This window comes from Benincasa hispida, chromosome 10, assembly GCF_009727055.1.
Source record: "Benincasa hispida cultivar B227 chromosome 10, ASM972705v1, whole genome shotgun sequence".
Lineage (NCBI taxonomy): Eukaryota > Viridiplantae > Streptophyta > Magnoliopsida > Cucurbitales > Cucurbitaceae > Benincasa > Benincasa hispida.
In genome coordinates, this window is record NC_052358.1 from 55771914 (window position 1) to 55787243 (window position 15330).

Consider the following 15330-nt stretch of genomic DNA (forward strand, 5'->3'; position numbering starts at 1 on the left):
GTATATTGGATTGTACTTTGATATAATTCCTATGAGTTTGGGCACATGAGAAGAATTTAATTGCATGTGTTTTGGAATTTTTAGCCTTCACATATATACAAACCAACTTATGATATTAATTAGTTTCTCTTCATTTTCCATTTGAGATCTCACCTTGGGATTTATGCATTTAGTTTTGCTATTTTCAAGTCCTCAATACTTGAATTTCTTCTTCTTCTATATATATATATATATGAATTTCTTGTTTATTAAGCTAAGCATCTTTTTTTTTTTTTTTTTTTTACTTCAACAAATTTGTGCGTTTGATTATTCATTTTTAGACTTTTAAGTGTTTTATTTGATTTTTGAAATTCAAATTTTTTAAACATGTTTTTATTTTTATCGCTTAATTTTTGCCATGTAATAAAGAAAAATTGTCTAACACCCATCAAATTTGTGAAATATATAGACAGTAGACATAATATTGGGTTTTAAAAATAATTAGCCTAAAATTTGAGTTAATAAAAATGTTAAATTCTATTTAATTTTTTGTTTTAAAGAGGAACAAAACACATTTTTTAGAAGTTTTAGAAATAGGTATTTTTGGTCCAAAGTTATATGAAAAAAATCTTACCCTTTAATTCTTGAGGTTTCCAAAATACTTCAGAAATAGTAAACTTTAATAATCATGATGTGCCATTTTTTAATTTACTTTAATTCCAATGTGGAAAATAATCATTACTTTCGTAATATATTTTAGAATATCGTGGAACAAAGTTTTAAATAATCCTATTTTCATCTTTTAAATAATCTAATTTTCATCCAATATTTAAAATTAATGAAGTGAGATATATATTGAAGATTCGAACCACAGATATCTTAATCATTATTATATTTGTATGACAATTGAACTATGTTCAATTTGACGCTAAATACATATATTTGATTGTCATGTCATCATTTTTTTAGATCAACATACTTTAAAATACATATAATTAAGTAGTTAATGTTGATATTGTGGAGCCAAAATGACTCAACAAGGCCCATAAGACTAACGAAATACGACTACTATAATGTAATATTAAGACATAAATTAGGCACATCTCCAATATTAATATTATTTTACTCAAGACCAATTGTTTTATTGGTTAGGCTTGAAAACACATACATTATTTGTGTTTTCGATTGAATATCAAGTATAATGACAATCAGACCTTTCCTAGAGCATTTTCCTCACTCTCTCCCATTTTTTATCATAGAAAATAGGAATGTGAAATGTATTTCTCGCCCCCCATCCGAACTTGTTTTCCTCAACTCCCTCTCTCATTTTCCATCACAAGAAAAATAGACATCTCTATGTGTAAGCTGCAAATTGTATCAGAAACTACTCTTTGTCGGGTTGAGGGTCTATTCGATTGTTTATCCTAAACTATGGTTGTGGTACTTGAAGTCAAGTAGCTTCTGTTGGACCATTTGACATTAAGTATGTGGCACAAATTTAGGAATAATTTGTAATCTTCTACTGATTTCTTTTTTCCCCATCCCTATAATCGATTGTTTGCGACTTATTAACTTGTCTAATTTAAACTTATGAAGGAGAGATTTTAATATTTGATATTACGCAGAAATACTCATCTTCTCCCCCAAGTTCCCGAGTCTACTCTTTTCTTTGAAGTTTGACAAATGACAACTATCTAACTCGAGAGAAGTCATCAAGCAAATATAAGCAATTATTTGTGCAGTTGACCTATGGAGGTAGTTCGACGTTTAGCCATCATGTAAAAGCCATAGAGTTAGAAAATTCCATGACCAATTAAATCAAAAAGAAGAGCAACCTGCTTCAAGAAAGGGCTTGTTTGGATCACCAAACAAGAAACTCTACCAAAACACTTCATAAAAGGAGCAATTTTGCATGAAACGTAGCCAAAGGTTGAGTAATGTAAGAGCTACAGCAATTTAAAGGGGCTTTATTTTATGAACCAAAATTGGAGGTGAATCCACATAACCTGTAACTTCTAATACCTCTATGTAATTGACATGAAATAGATTTTGTTTGTGCTGCAACTAGAAAGAAAGATGAACTTCTCCTGTCAAAACGTAATGACTCTAACTTATGAAGCAACAGTGGAAATGAGACAAATCACAGCACTGAAAGTCCACAACTTTTGTACAAAGTACATAAATTCATGCAAAATCAAGACAAACAAAGACAGGACAATGTCAAAAGCAATAGTAAAACCAAGTTCAACTGGCTTCCTGAAAACAGAATAGATCTTCTGACTTTTGACAGCATTGCACTTTCATCCGACCGTGCCGCCTTCATAACTCATAGCCTTTCAATCATTTTCAACAACGCGAGTTAATAGCTGCGTTTTAGTGACATGGCATAATCCAAAGGAGCAGGTAAGGTAAACCTGAGGCTAGCAAAAAGCACTTGTAAAGATAATCTACAAAGCGATGAGAACATGTTAATGTTCTTCCCTCTTAACAAATTCTTTCAAAGTCAGAACCAGTCCCAAAAGAAAAGTCCCATAATTTGTCGCTTCTGCACCTTGATATCAATTTGTCAAATTGCATAAACTATTTCACCACTGCTTTCTATATCAAGCTCAGATTCATCATCCAGATCGTCCATGTCGTCATCGTCGTCCATGTCAAGGTTATCTGCCATGCACATAAGGCCATGTGAACCAACTGCTGGTATTGTGGCCTCAGCAATTATCTGCATTATTGCATCGAGGCTCTGCATCGGTTGATCAGGCTCTTCAAATTGATTTCCCATTGTGTTTTCATCCATCAAATCCGATGGGAGATTCTTCAAAAACCAGGAATGGTTCTTAATCTCAGGAATAGTGATTCTCTGTCATATACATTAGCTCGTGAAAGACAGTAAATGTGAGCCGTTGTTGGATGAGATGGAATTTTTCGATGCCAAAACTTAAATAATATAAAACTAAAGAGAGCAGTTTCGGAAAACAACTTAAACTGCTTGGATTCAAAGCCGCAATCCAAATTGGCAAAAAGCTGAGTTGTTGAATCATTCTGTCACTATCTTGAATGTGCAAATGTTTACATTGTGTGAAAAGATGAGTCGGAGAATTAAATCACTACCTTAGAATTTTCAGAAGTTTAAGACTCGTTTGGACACTTTTCAAATAGCTATCTGATTTCTGATTATTACAACACAAATGCAGTGACAATATGTTGTAGGAGACTTTTTCTAATTGTTTTTTCTTGTTTCTCTCAAATCTCTCATGAATGACCCGATTTTAGAGTAAATAAAGTCAATCTCCTCTCAAAATTATAAGTTTGTAGACAATGACTTCAATCATTACAAGTCATCCAATCTCAATCTCTAAAAACAGTAGGGCGGAAAAAAAAAAAAAAAAAAAAAAACTAATTTTGAAAATAACTTGTCAAACAATTTTAGAGTTCAGTGCAATGTAATGTCAGTCTAAATAGATGTAAAAAAAAGGGTCAAATTGAGATATTTTGAGGATACGACAGAACTAGGATATAAAAATAAGAGTAATAAATACTCTTTATGCTACAGCACAAACAAAAAAGTTTTTTTCATAGTCGTACCGTTGCAGGATCTGCCTCAAAAATCCTTGATATTAGGTGGCGACACTCGGGAGATATTTGAACACAGTCGGGAATGGAATACTGGACGCCTAGGATTCTCTGCGATGAACCAGTAGAAGAATCTTGAGTTCATGAATTTTCAACTCAGAGAGAAAAACCAAATTTTGATAAGGACATCTCCCATACTTGTATTGTCTTCCGGAAATCCTTTGGTTCATCAGGATCCTCAAAAGGATAGGCTCCAACAAGCATCACGTAGAGGGTCACTCCACATGACCATACATCTGCGATCTGATATTGCAAATAGAATCAAATTAAAATAAAATGTCTTTCAAAATCTAACTACCGTCTAGCTTAGATGTAATATGATGCATGAAGTTCAGCGAGTACTTACTTTGAGAGTACAAGTTTATTTGACTATCAAGATAGAATCAACAATGAAGAGAAAAACTGGCTATAGGCTTCGGTACAATACAGCTACTACAATGTGGAATTCTAAAGCATGATAACTTTGTAACACTTTTAAGCCTATTACAGAATTTATGTGTTCTTTAAACAAAGCAAATATAAATTTAAGCTTGTAATAAAAATTCGTGTAACATGTTAATTTGCCGGAAAATATTGAACCGTTATTGACAAGGATAAGAATTGAGAATAAATTCAAGTTTGGAACAGAGTTCCATGTTTTTTGTTTTTAATGAATTACCAAACCATCATTGAGAAACAATGAAAGAATAGGACAGCCGACAACAAAACAAAACAAAAACAAAAAGACAACAAGAAACACCCCCCCCCCCCAAAAAAAAAAAAAAAAAAAAAAAGGAACCTTAAGAAAGGGAGCCAAACTAAAGAAATGAGTACTCCAATCCAGAAAAATAAGACCAAAAGGATGATTACAAAAAGGTTCCGTCATGAAAGCCCACAAAACTCAATGTTAATATTTCAATAACCACCCCAACAAAACAGACACATGTGTTGTCATGCAGGAATGTTATGTCTTCCATTCGGTTCAACACCTCCACTTTGGTTTGTAGTTATCCTTTTCTTCTTATTTTAAATAATTGGAGCCTCATTTGTACAGTTTTTGTGTGTGTCTGTGTCTGTGTGTGTCTTTTTTATTTATTTTATTTTATTTTTTGTGTATAGAGGCTTTTGGCCTTTTTGTTCATACTCCTTTTGTCTTGGGGGGTTAGAGATTGGGAATTTAAGGATTCATAAAAAGACTCAGTCAGCCAAATGGTTTTGGTGTACTCTCCCTTGGGGCCCACCTCTTTATGGCATAGGATCCATTAGTAAGTTTGGTCTTCACCCTTTTGAATGGTTGTTGCTTGGGGTTAGAGGCAATTACCAAAATTTATTGAAGGATATTTCTATGGAGTTCCCTTCTTTCTCTCATTTGATTCATTATGTGGTGGGAGAGGGGAAGGATACGTACTTTTGGAAGATCAATGGGTGGGGGATAAACCCCTCTGCTCGATTTTCTCGCATCTCTTTCATCAATCTTCCTTTAAGAATCATGCAGTGTTTGATCTTTTAGTTTGGTCGGAGAGTTCCATTTCCTTTTCACTTGGGTTTCATTGTTCTTTGTCCGATAGGGAAACATAGGTTGCCTCTCCATGCTTGAGGCTTTTGTTTTTAGACTTAGGAGAAAGGATATTCATGTGTGGAGTCCCAACCCCTTGGAAGGATTCTCATGCAAATCCTTCTTCATAGTTTGTTAGACCCTACTTCTTTAGGTGAGTTGGTTTTTTCTACTCTCCAGAGGATTAGGTTTTTTTTTTTTACTCTCTAGAGAATTAAGATTCCTAGTAAAGTTAAGTTCTTTACCTAACAAGTTTTATATGGAAGAGCACATAGTATGGATTGGCTTGTGAGGAAGCTACCCTCGTTAGTTTTGTTCCATTCTCTATCAAAAGGAAGAGGAAGACTTGAATCACATTTTTTTGGAGATGTGTATTCATGAAATCTGTGTGGAGTGACTTCTTTCATACACTTTGACTTCTTGCTAGCTCGACATAGAGATACTTGTGATATGATTCGAGAGTTTCTCCTCCGTCCACCCTTTCATGAGAAGAGTTGCTTTTTATGGCTTGTTAGCGTGTGTGCTTTAACGTGAGATCTTTGGGGTGAGTGGGATAAACGAGTGTTTAAAAGGTTGGAAAGGGATCTTTGTATAGCTGGAATCTCTTCCTTTAGTTGGGCTCCCTTTTTGTGAGCTTGGTTTTCTTTTCTTTTTTTTTTTTTTCTTTTTTTGTGAATTTGTATTCCTTCATCATTATCAACAAAAGGAGAAGAAGAATTTTACCTTGCCATCATATTCATGCTCCATTAAATGCAAACATCAGACATCACATTGACAGTAACTAGAAGTAAAATAGACGAATCTTACCTTGCCATCATATTCTTGCCTTAATAGCACTTCTGGAGCAATGTATGCAGGTGTTCCGACAGTTGACTTTGGTTGTGAATGGAGCACAGATGACTGGGGAATATAATGAATATAAGCTACTCCATCACGATGATGTCACAAATCAATAATTTGAAAGAATTGATTCAACATGACACTCTTTACATAGAGACTAAGTAGAAAATAAAGTCAATGAATAAGATCAAATCTGACTACCCAACCACAGACCTTCCACAGCCATGAAGCTTGGAATCTGATAGATAGAACTAAATCTAGATTCAAATCTTGTCTAGCACATGTATATAAAACTAGATTAAAAGAGCACATCAACCTTCAGGAGAAACATAAAAGGTTAGCTGACATCTAAACAAGAAATTTTCCTCAAAACTAAGTAACTTATCTAAGGCATTCCATACAATTGAACAAATATATTGAAGTTGCAAAGAGAAAATACAGAAGGAACAAAGATTGAAGTATCAGCTAAAATTCATGTAATTTAAACAACAGAAAATAATAGTTACAATTGGAAACAGAGAAATCAATACCTTTGAGTAGCCGAAGTCACATATTTTCAAACGAGGAGCTGGACTTCCATCCAGTAAAGTGTTCTCCAACTTCAAGTCCCGGTGACACACTTGCTTCACCAATAAAAGCAAGTAGAAGAAATAAAAAACAAATTTTCCACTTCCCTTCGAGGATAGGATTTTACAAAAGAAGATGATAAGGATTGAAGATGCATATAACAGTTCAAGTACCATTGCATGGCAGTAGCTGACTCCCGATATTAGTTGTTGAAAGAAGAAGCGAGCCTACACCAAGACAATAATAGATCAAATGCCTAAGAAAGAAGGAACTAATAGGAAAAACAAAGGGTAAATTCAAGAATCAAGACCTCATCCTCACTAAAGCGTCCTGCATTGCTTATACGCTCAAAGAGCTCTCCTCCAGATGCATATTCCATTACAATTGCAAGGTGGGTAGTGGTCAAGATGACCTTCATACATAACAGCAATATCCAGAGGTAGAAATAAGTAAAAAACACTTGCGTTAGGCGCAATAGAGAATCAAGCAATTAAGTGAGTTGTCAGAAAAATCTCCCCAAAAAAATAACTAAAAACTTAAGAATCTACCTCTTTGAACCTGACTATGTTAGGGTGCCTCAGTGACCTGTGATTGATGATTTCTCGCTGAACATTTTCATCTATCTACACGACATTGTTTCATATGAATTAGCCTTTGATAGGGAACTAATCCACCAATTATTATTATTATTTCACAAGAAATAACACTTTTTATTGAAGAAATGAAAAGAGACTAATCTCAAAAGATACAAACTTGAGTGAAAAGTAAAGAAAATTACAATTTAAATTAATATCCTAAGTAGAAAAGCCAATAAAAGTATTGGAAAAAGAACAACTAATTATTTGAACAAAAAAAAAGAATCCCAAGTGAAAATGTCCTTGAAGATTTTAGTCTTTAGATACAAGTTTTCCGGTGGCTTTATTTTATCAAAAGATCCCAGATGGGTTCTGTTCTCTTGTAATTGAATAGCTCAATTATTTACATATAAGAACGTGTCAATCCTTAAACAGAACATTACTCAACAACCTACCTCAAATAGAGAAGGTTCATGCATGAAATACCGGAGCTATGATAACTGAAGAAAGGTGGAATGGAAAGAGCCAGAAGCATTAAATAACATGCTTTTCTCACTCTTTCTCGCTGTCAATTCATATAAGTTTCCAAAATTAAAAAAAATTAAAAAAATTAAAAAGAAATGGACAAAATCATAGCTCCTCTTATCTCGGCCAGAGTTAACGGGAAGAAAGAACAAAATATATAATCATCATCGATAAATTTAATCCTTATACGCATCAATTACTCAGCTAGTTCTCATGTTAAAAAAGGAAATTTCCCAAAACACATAAAAGAGTAAAAAGAAAGAAAAAGAAAGCAGAGGAATGTGAAGGCAAATCCCAAAATCCAAATTGCGATATTTTCAAATTCCCAAGTAAGAGATAAATAAAAAAATAAAAATAAATAAAAAAAGCACCCAATCACAAGATTTTTGTTTGAGTTCAAAAGAAAAAAGAGTCATAAAAGCATCCAATGATTAAAAGTAGAACAGAACAAACAACTGTAAGTCACACTAGCAATGGAAGCTAAAAACACCCAGAGCTTAACAACAACACCAACAAAGAAAAAGCTAAAACCTAAATTTCCTTTAATAGATTCAAAATTTTCAAAAAGTGAAAGATTAAGCTCCAGAAACTCATGTAAAGAAGTAAAAATCAAAGAGTTAATGAACAATCCATTGTTGACCTTATCGCCTCGCTCAATATACTTGACAGCAACGAGCTCTTTAGTATGCTTGTCTCTCATCAGCCTGGCAACCCCAAAGTTCCCGGAGCCTATATCTCGGACGAAATCGTACCGGTCACTGTCGTGCATAATCGGCATATCCATGGCCGGCCCCACAGTAATCGTCGCCCGATCCATTCTTCAGAGACTCCGATGTAGTCCGATCACATAAAGAGAAATAGAAGAGTTGTGCTGAAATTGAAGAAAGGGTTTAGTGGATCGGATTTTGGAATCGGCGCAGCTCGTATCGGAGGTCCACCGGTGGGATGAATTCTCCGACGAAGTGTGAAGGGATTGTCAGTGAATATGGAGATTAGGCAATCGGAGAGAGAGTGAGTTGGTCGGCGACGGATTAACATCTGTGGACTGTGAACGGAGACATAGGATTTTATTTTATTTTTTTTATTTTATTTTTTTTTATTTTTATTTTTTGCAGAGGATATTTTAGGCAGTAAAGAGATGAAGACGGAGCTGTGTCGTTTAATGGGAAATGAGGAGCGATACGACGTCGTATTATTAAGTAGTGAAATTGTTTCATGCTTGTCCGTCTGTGTTTGTCCAATGAAATCGACCTTTCTTACTTTTTTTTTTTTTGCCCTTTTTCTTCTTTTTTGGGTTTAAATTCCTAAAATATCCCTAATTTGGATAATTCTGGTCGAGTCACGTGAATCCAAACTGTCAAGCCGTTAAGGGCTCAAATCGAGTGCGGTAGCGCCCACGTTTTGAATTATGATTGCCCTTTAGGATAACAGTGGTTGACAAGACTCAAAATCAAATGTTTAGACCTAAATTGTTAGTATATATTTATGGAAACCTTGTTCTTGTAATCCTTTTCCTTTTTTTAGTAAATGTGCGATTTTAGTTATATTCCTAAACAATCTATCACTTCGAACAAAACATCAGATAGTCTTTTTCGTCTAATATTAATCTCCAATCATTTGCCTCTTTATCCAACTTCAACGAGAGATTACTCTTATTTGCTCAATTTGTTTGCTATAATTGACTTTTTATATCTCCATCCATAATGGTATGATATTGTCTATTTTGGACAAAACTCTCGTGGCTTTATTTTTTTAATCAACTTTAAAATGTCTCATACTAATGAAGTTGTTGTCTTCGCTTATATATCTATAATCTTCTAGTCTATGTGAGACTTTGATCACTCTCTTCTCAACAATACTCATCTCAAACAAAGTATCGTTGAATTTCTTTCTTTCTAAAGGCTTGCCACATCTTTGTTCTACAATCGAAGATTTTTCAATCAACATTGTTTATGCCAGGAGGTGTAGCTCTAATAGTACCACTTGTTTATGTACATGCACTTCTTTATCCTCTTTTTATAATCAATGTAAAACTTTGTTTGCATTCTGGGCAAAAAAAATTTTTGTCCACTCTATCTTAGTTTCTTAATGTCTTTGATCTTAAGGGTTTAAAAAAAATCTTCTTACATAAGAGAAATTTTAAGTTTTTGAATCAATTTTAGATGTAAAATTACATTATATAATGGAAAAGTTTAGATAATTTCATAAAGTCTCTCTTTAGAAAAATATAAAAGGAACTTAGGAAAGAAACATTCAAGTTGAAAAGAATCATTCTTTATCAAAGTAAAGTATAAACAAAAAAAAATTAAATAAAAAGTTGAAATTGAAACCGTTACATTTTTCTCAATATACTTAAATTTTAGTTAAAAGCGCGTTTGGTCTTTAAACGTTTATAAAAGTAACAAGTTGGTCTATAAACTTTAATTGGTAACGATTTAATTCATAAATTTTCAAATTTATAACAATTTAGTTTTTTAGTTTTTGAACTTCAGTAACTAACAACCTAATTCTTGTACTTTACAACATGTAACAGTTTATGTAAAATTTATCAGATTTAATGAAATTCCATACACATGCAAATCGATAATCAATTTTTTTAAAAAATATATATAATAACTTAACTTGATACATAATAAAAGTTATGCTTAATTTTGAAGAGATTTTTATGACAATGACTAAATTGTTATTAGTTTCAATATATATGGACTGAATTATTACAAATTTGAAAGTGTAAAGACTTAATCATTGTCAATTAAAATTGAATGACTAAATCCTTACTTCTATGAAAATTTAAGAATCAAAAATATTTTTTAATTTTAAATTTATAATTTATAAAAATAGGAAGATTAAAATTAGACATTAAATAAAATAAAATTAGATTAGAGGGACTAAAATGATAATTTAAATAAAAATAATGAAGCGCAGAGGCAACGCAAATATTATTCGCATTGATTAAAGAGTTTTAAATATAATAATAATATAAAATAAATATATATAATATTGATATTTATNAAGCGCAGAGGCAACGCAAATATTATTCGCATTGATTAAAGAGTTTTAAATATAATAATAATATAAAATAAATATATATAATATTGATATTTATAAGAACGAGGGAACAGGATAAATTCTGGGAGTGGACGGAGTTTGTGAAGCATTATCGTTTGATTTTACATACGTAACTTCCAAAATGGGTCCCACAGATAAAGTGGACCAATGGGAGGGACAAAATGGTAAATTCGTTTTATCACTTTCCTCCACGCACTCAACGTGAAGAAATCTTCGCAACAAAGAAAAGGCTCCCACTTTTTTCCTTTTTTGCACACAAGGGCAAATGCGAGAATTCGTCCTCTTGGATTCATCTGACGGTTACGATGGAGCTGATTACTTCAAATGATTAGATGAGATTACAACCGTTCGATCCACCGGTTTCCAATTTTTATATTGACTCACACCTTATTCTTCATCGTAGTTTCTTGTTTTCTTGTTTCTTTACTATTTTAATTATAAATTTAGGTTAGGTTACATGCAAGGTTCAAAATATTGACGTCGATGCTATTAAGATTTTAATTTTATGAAAATTAAGCCACAATCAAATTTTTATTAACTAATTATAACCAGTTCATCAATTTATAAAGCCTGAAATTTCCATTGACATTGATATTTTAAACCTTGAACGAAAATCAACTGAAAATATAAACTCAGTTTTTTAATTATGTAATTTTTAAAATAAAACATTTAATAGATAATCTTCTTCTCATTTATAAGGAGTTCAATTTTTATCATTGTTTAGAGATTCAATTTCTATAATTATATAAGTTTTTGTGAGTCTAATTTTAATATTTGTATAAGTTTAAGGACTTAATTTTTACAATTATAATTTCAACTAATACCTTGAAAGTAGTTTTTGAAAATTACTCAAAAAAGAAAAAAAGATTGATTAGAAAATGGTTGGTTGATGTTCCATTTTAAGTAACTAATGTTAATGCGTATCATGGACATGACATTTTTAAATTTTCTTATGAATGCAGCAAAATTGAACTAATTGAAAATAAAATTTCTCAAGACAACTAAATTCAACAAATTTGGTTCCTTCATTTGAAATTTCAAAGGACTCATCATCTCTCTATCTGATTCATGTATTTAAAGCATCAATAGTATTTGAAGCATATGAAGCATAGTTATTTTGAGAGTATCTTGAGGGAAGTCTAATTTTTCTCCTTTGTCTATCTCTGGAAAGAGTGTAATTTGAAAGGTCTTCTCCAATTGGTTCAGCTTCTTGCAATTCTAACTCATTGGTTGAGTTAGTTTCATGGATCTCCTCTATTTTAGCTTCTTGATGGTCTTCATCAACCTTTTCTTTCCCTTTAATAGAAATCTCCACCTTAGATTTAGAGCTGGAAATTTCATCTTTCTTCTCACTCTCAGTTGCTTATCTATTTTGAGTTACATAAAACTCTTTTTCTCTCAAGATAATATCCCTGCTCACAATACTTCTTCTGATTTAAAGTCTCATGGCTTGAATCCTTTTGTGCCTTCAAATAACCTAAGAACATGCATTTCAATATGTTTGAGATCTAACTTTCCTTCTTTAGTATGTACAAAAGCAACACAACCAAACACGTTCAAGTTAGAAATATCAGGCTTCTTACCACTCCACAATTCCTCAGGGTTTTTAGATCAATAGTAGTACATGGAATATGGAATTCTATTGAGAGTATAGGTTGTTGTAGCTGTTGCTTCAACCCAAAAAAAAATATGACAAGTTAGCTTCATAAAGCATTCATCTTACTCTTTCCATGATTGTCTTATTCATCCATTCAGCTACTCTATTCTGTTTGGAGGTATAAGGAGCAGTTCTGTGTCTAATAATTCCATTCTTTGAGCAAAACTGATTGAAAGATCCTCTAAAAAATTATAAACCATTGTCTGTTCTTATATGCTTCACTCTCTTGTCAGTTTGATTTTCCACCCTTATTTTCTAAATCTCTGAACTTTTCAAAGATCTGATACTTAGACTTAAGAATACAAGTCGATACCTTCCTTAAATAATCATCAATCAGAGATTAGAAATATATTGAAACTACTAAGAGAAGGAGTTCTAGAGGGACCTCACAAGTCAGCATATATGTACCCCAAGATATACTTGGTGGTATGCTCTCCTTTTGTGAACTTTAGTCTCTTAGACTTTCCATACACACAGTGTTCACAAAAGGAAAGTCGTTTTGTCCTTCTAGACTTGATGATTCCCTATTTAAGTTCTTTTAGACAACGACTAAAAAATCTATTTTCCAATTTTTGTATTTTTATTTTATTTTTCAATTTTAACCAAATTTATTCATATAAATTTTAATTAATAAAACTGAATATATTATTAATTTTACAAAATTAATTTTCTTTAATAAAATTAATAAATAATTATTTAAACAATTTAAATAATTCTAATTAATTTAATATCAAATATTAAATTAATTTTTAACACAATTTCATCTTCAAATATTTAAATCATATTTAAATATTATTTCTCCAAATTCATTTAATTCTAATTTGAACACTTCAAATTAACTTATTACATTATTCTAGAGCTTATCCATTTACGAGTTAGTAGGGGACCTCGTGGACCTACAGATCATGGGCTCCAACGATCCAGACTAATCGGCTAAACTCATTAGACCAATCTACCTCCCATTCGTTAACTAATGGGTGATTCCACTAAAGCCCATAGTTGAACTCCACTCACTGTAGATATATTATGTCCACTTGATATAACCATAATTAGTAAGTTAACCCTTCACAGGTTGCTCGTAATAATGGCTGGGTCGAATCTTTAATTTACCCCCGAAATTACCTCTTGTTCCTTAAGTTCCACTGATCCTTTAATGAACAATTGATTTGTGATCCAATCAACAAATTGAATCACTCTTAGGCCAATGAGAGGGTGAGGCCTCTTGTTCAAGACTCAGAATCAGCACTTAAAGAGAACAACCTCTCTACTAACCTTAATCGGGTAGGAGTGAATTCCCTCTTGCACCCTATGTTCCCAACTATTCATCTGCTCTTATCCCCAAAATGGTAAGCTTATTGAGTAGAGGCAATTGGTCTACTCTCAACGTTTGCAGATCAAGGATAATGCTGAACAAATAGGAGTTCATAGTTAGCTCAGGATTAAGGTTAAGTTACCTAAGTCATCGCTTTGAAATAGTTAGTCTTAAACAGTAAACAACGTTATAAAATAAGAGCGACTGGTTTTGTGGTCCTATCTTACACAAAACTAATTTGCACAGGACACTCCCATTTCTCATGTCCCAACATGAACGAATTAGGATCATTTTGTTTGTAGCACTTTACAACTCTTTGTAACAACTACAGAGTAGGTCGCATCCAATAGTGTTACCAGAATAAGATACCCAACTTTATTCATATACTATAAATCAGTTTAACTATTTACTCGAACATGATCCACTTGTATGTCTCCATATAAAGTTCAAGTACTCATAGGATATTCAAGGGACTTAGGTTTGTTGGATTTCTAAAAAAATTAAATATTCAATAACAAATTTATTGAATTCTCATAATAAGTTCTAATGTTTACAAACCACGAGTTTTAGGACATAAAACCCAACAATCTCCCACTTGGACTAAAACTCCACTGGTAACTTATATCCGATATATAAGACTGAGTTTCTGAGTTTTACAGAGAAATACAATAAACTAAGGCATCTCATACCCATGGTTTTACCGTTTAGTATCTCATACCCGATATTTTTCCCACTTGCCCTAGGTTATTAACCTCCGGTATTTCTTCTTACTAGATGATTCTTAAACACTTTAGTGAAGAGAATCATTGTAAACATATTAGTTTACAATAGGCTTCTTATGGGAAATGCATCTAATTCTCAATAAGCACACTTTCCTCCCACTACATTGAGGTACTCTCAACTCTTTGATTAAGATGCATCTGACCTACCTTAACAACTCTTGTTAACAGTCAAATCTAGAAATCTTAAATTTATTAACTTTTGATGTTAGCCGTTTAAATATCTGAATATTTGCAGATGGCTTTTAACAATTTGATTCTTAACAGAAGTTGTTATGAGATAGAACAAACATATTTCTTGAAAATGAACATTTCATTCAAAATAAAAATATGTACAAAAGGTTCATTACAAGATTTAACAAAAGCAGATAATTACATCTTCATCAGCAACTTCTTCTATTAGATGAGGAGCAAACGGTCTCCAAGTTCTAAGCAGCCTGTTTTCCTTTCTTTGCTCTCTTCTCTGCAAGATATTTAGGGCAATTTCTCTTCCAATGCCCTTGCTCGTTGTAGTGGAAACATTTCCCTTTTTCTGCAGTGGTTTTCTTGCTCTTCTTGCCAGCATGCTTCTTTTTCCCTTTCCCTTTGTCTTTCTTCGCTGGAATACTCTTAATCTGCGAAAAGGAGGCAACTTCAGGCATAGAGAAAATTACTCTCTTCTTAGTAGAAGCAACATTTACTTTTGGTACTGGTTTCAGACCCTTAGTTCTCAACATGGTCTGAAAAGCCTGTAGCTCATTCAATAGAGTTGTCAAGTTGTATTCAATTTTATTCATCAAGGCATTAGTACAAAATTTCAGAAAACTCTTCGAAAGAGATTCTAGAATAAAGCCAACTTGACTTCTCTCATCCCTCATAGC

At 32.6% G+C, this 15330-nt stretch overlaps 1 protein-coding gene across 3 annotated transcripts; it reads right to left on the reverse strand.

Annotated features, from left to right (window-relative positions):
• Positions 1-1926: 1926 nt before the first annotated feature.
• Positions 1927-8786, reverse strand: LOC120088191 (serine/threonine-protein kinase SRK2I). 3 transcript variants are annotated; one of them, XM_039045308.1, is made up of 9 exons: positions 8294-8782; positions 7102-7176; positions 6864-6965; positions 6727-6780; positions 6517-6609; positions 5954-6046; positions 3751-3855; positions 3565-3663; positions 1927-2839 (listed from the first exon to the last, which is right to left on the reverse strand). In XM_039045308.1, the coding sequence occupies exons 1-9, from the start codon at positions 8468-8470 to the stop codon at positions 2546-2548; spliced, it is 1092 nt and encodes a 363-aa protein (XP_038901236.1). In that variant the 5' UTR covers positions 8471-8782; the 3' UTR covers positions 1927-2545. The 3 variants fall into 3 exon arrangements, with proteins under 3 accessions (XP_038901236.1, XP_038901237.1, XP_038901235.1); XM_039045309.1 differs by lacking the exon at positions 8294-8782 and adding an exon at positions 7584-8267; XM_039045307.1 differs by having other exon boundaries at positions 6517-6780; positions 8294-8786.
• Between the last annotated feature and the right edge of the window lie 6544 nt (positions 8787-15330).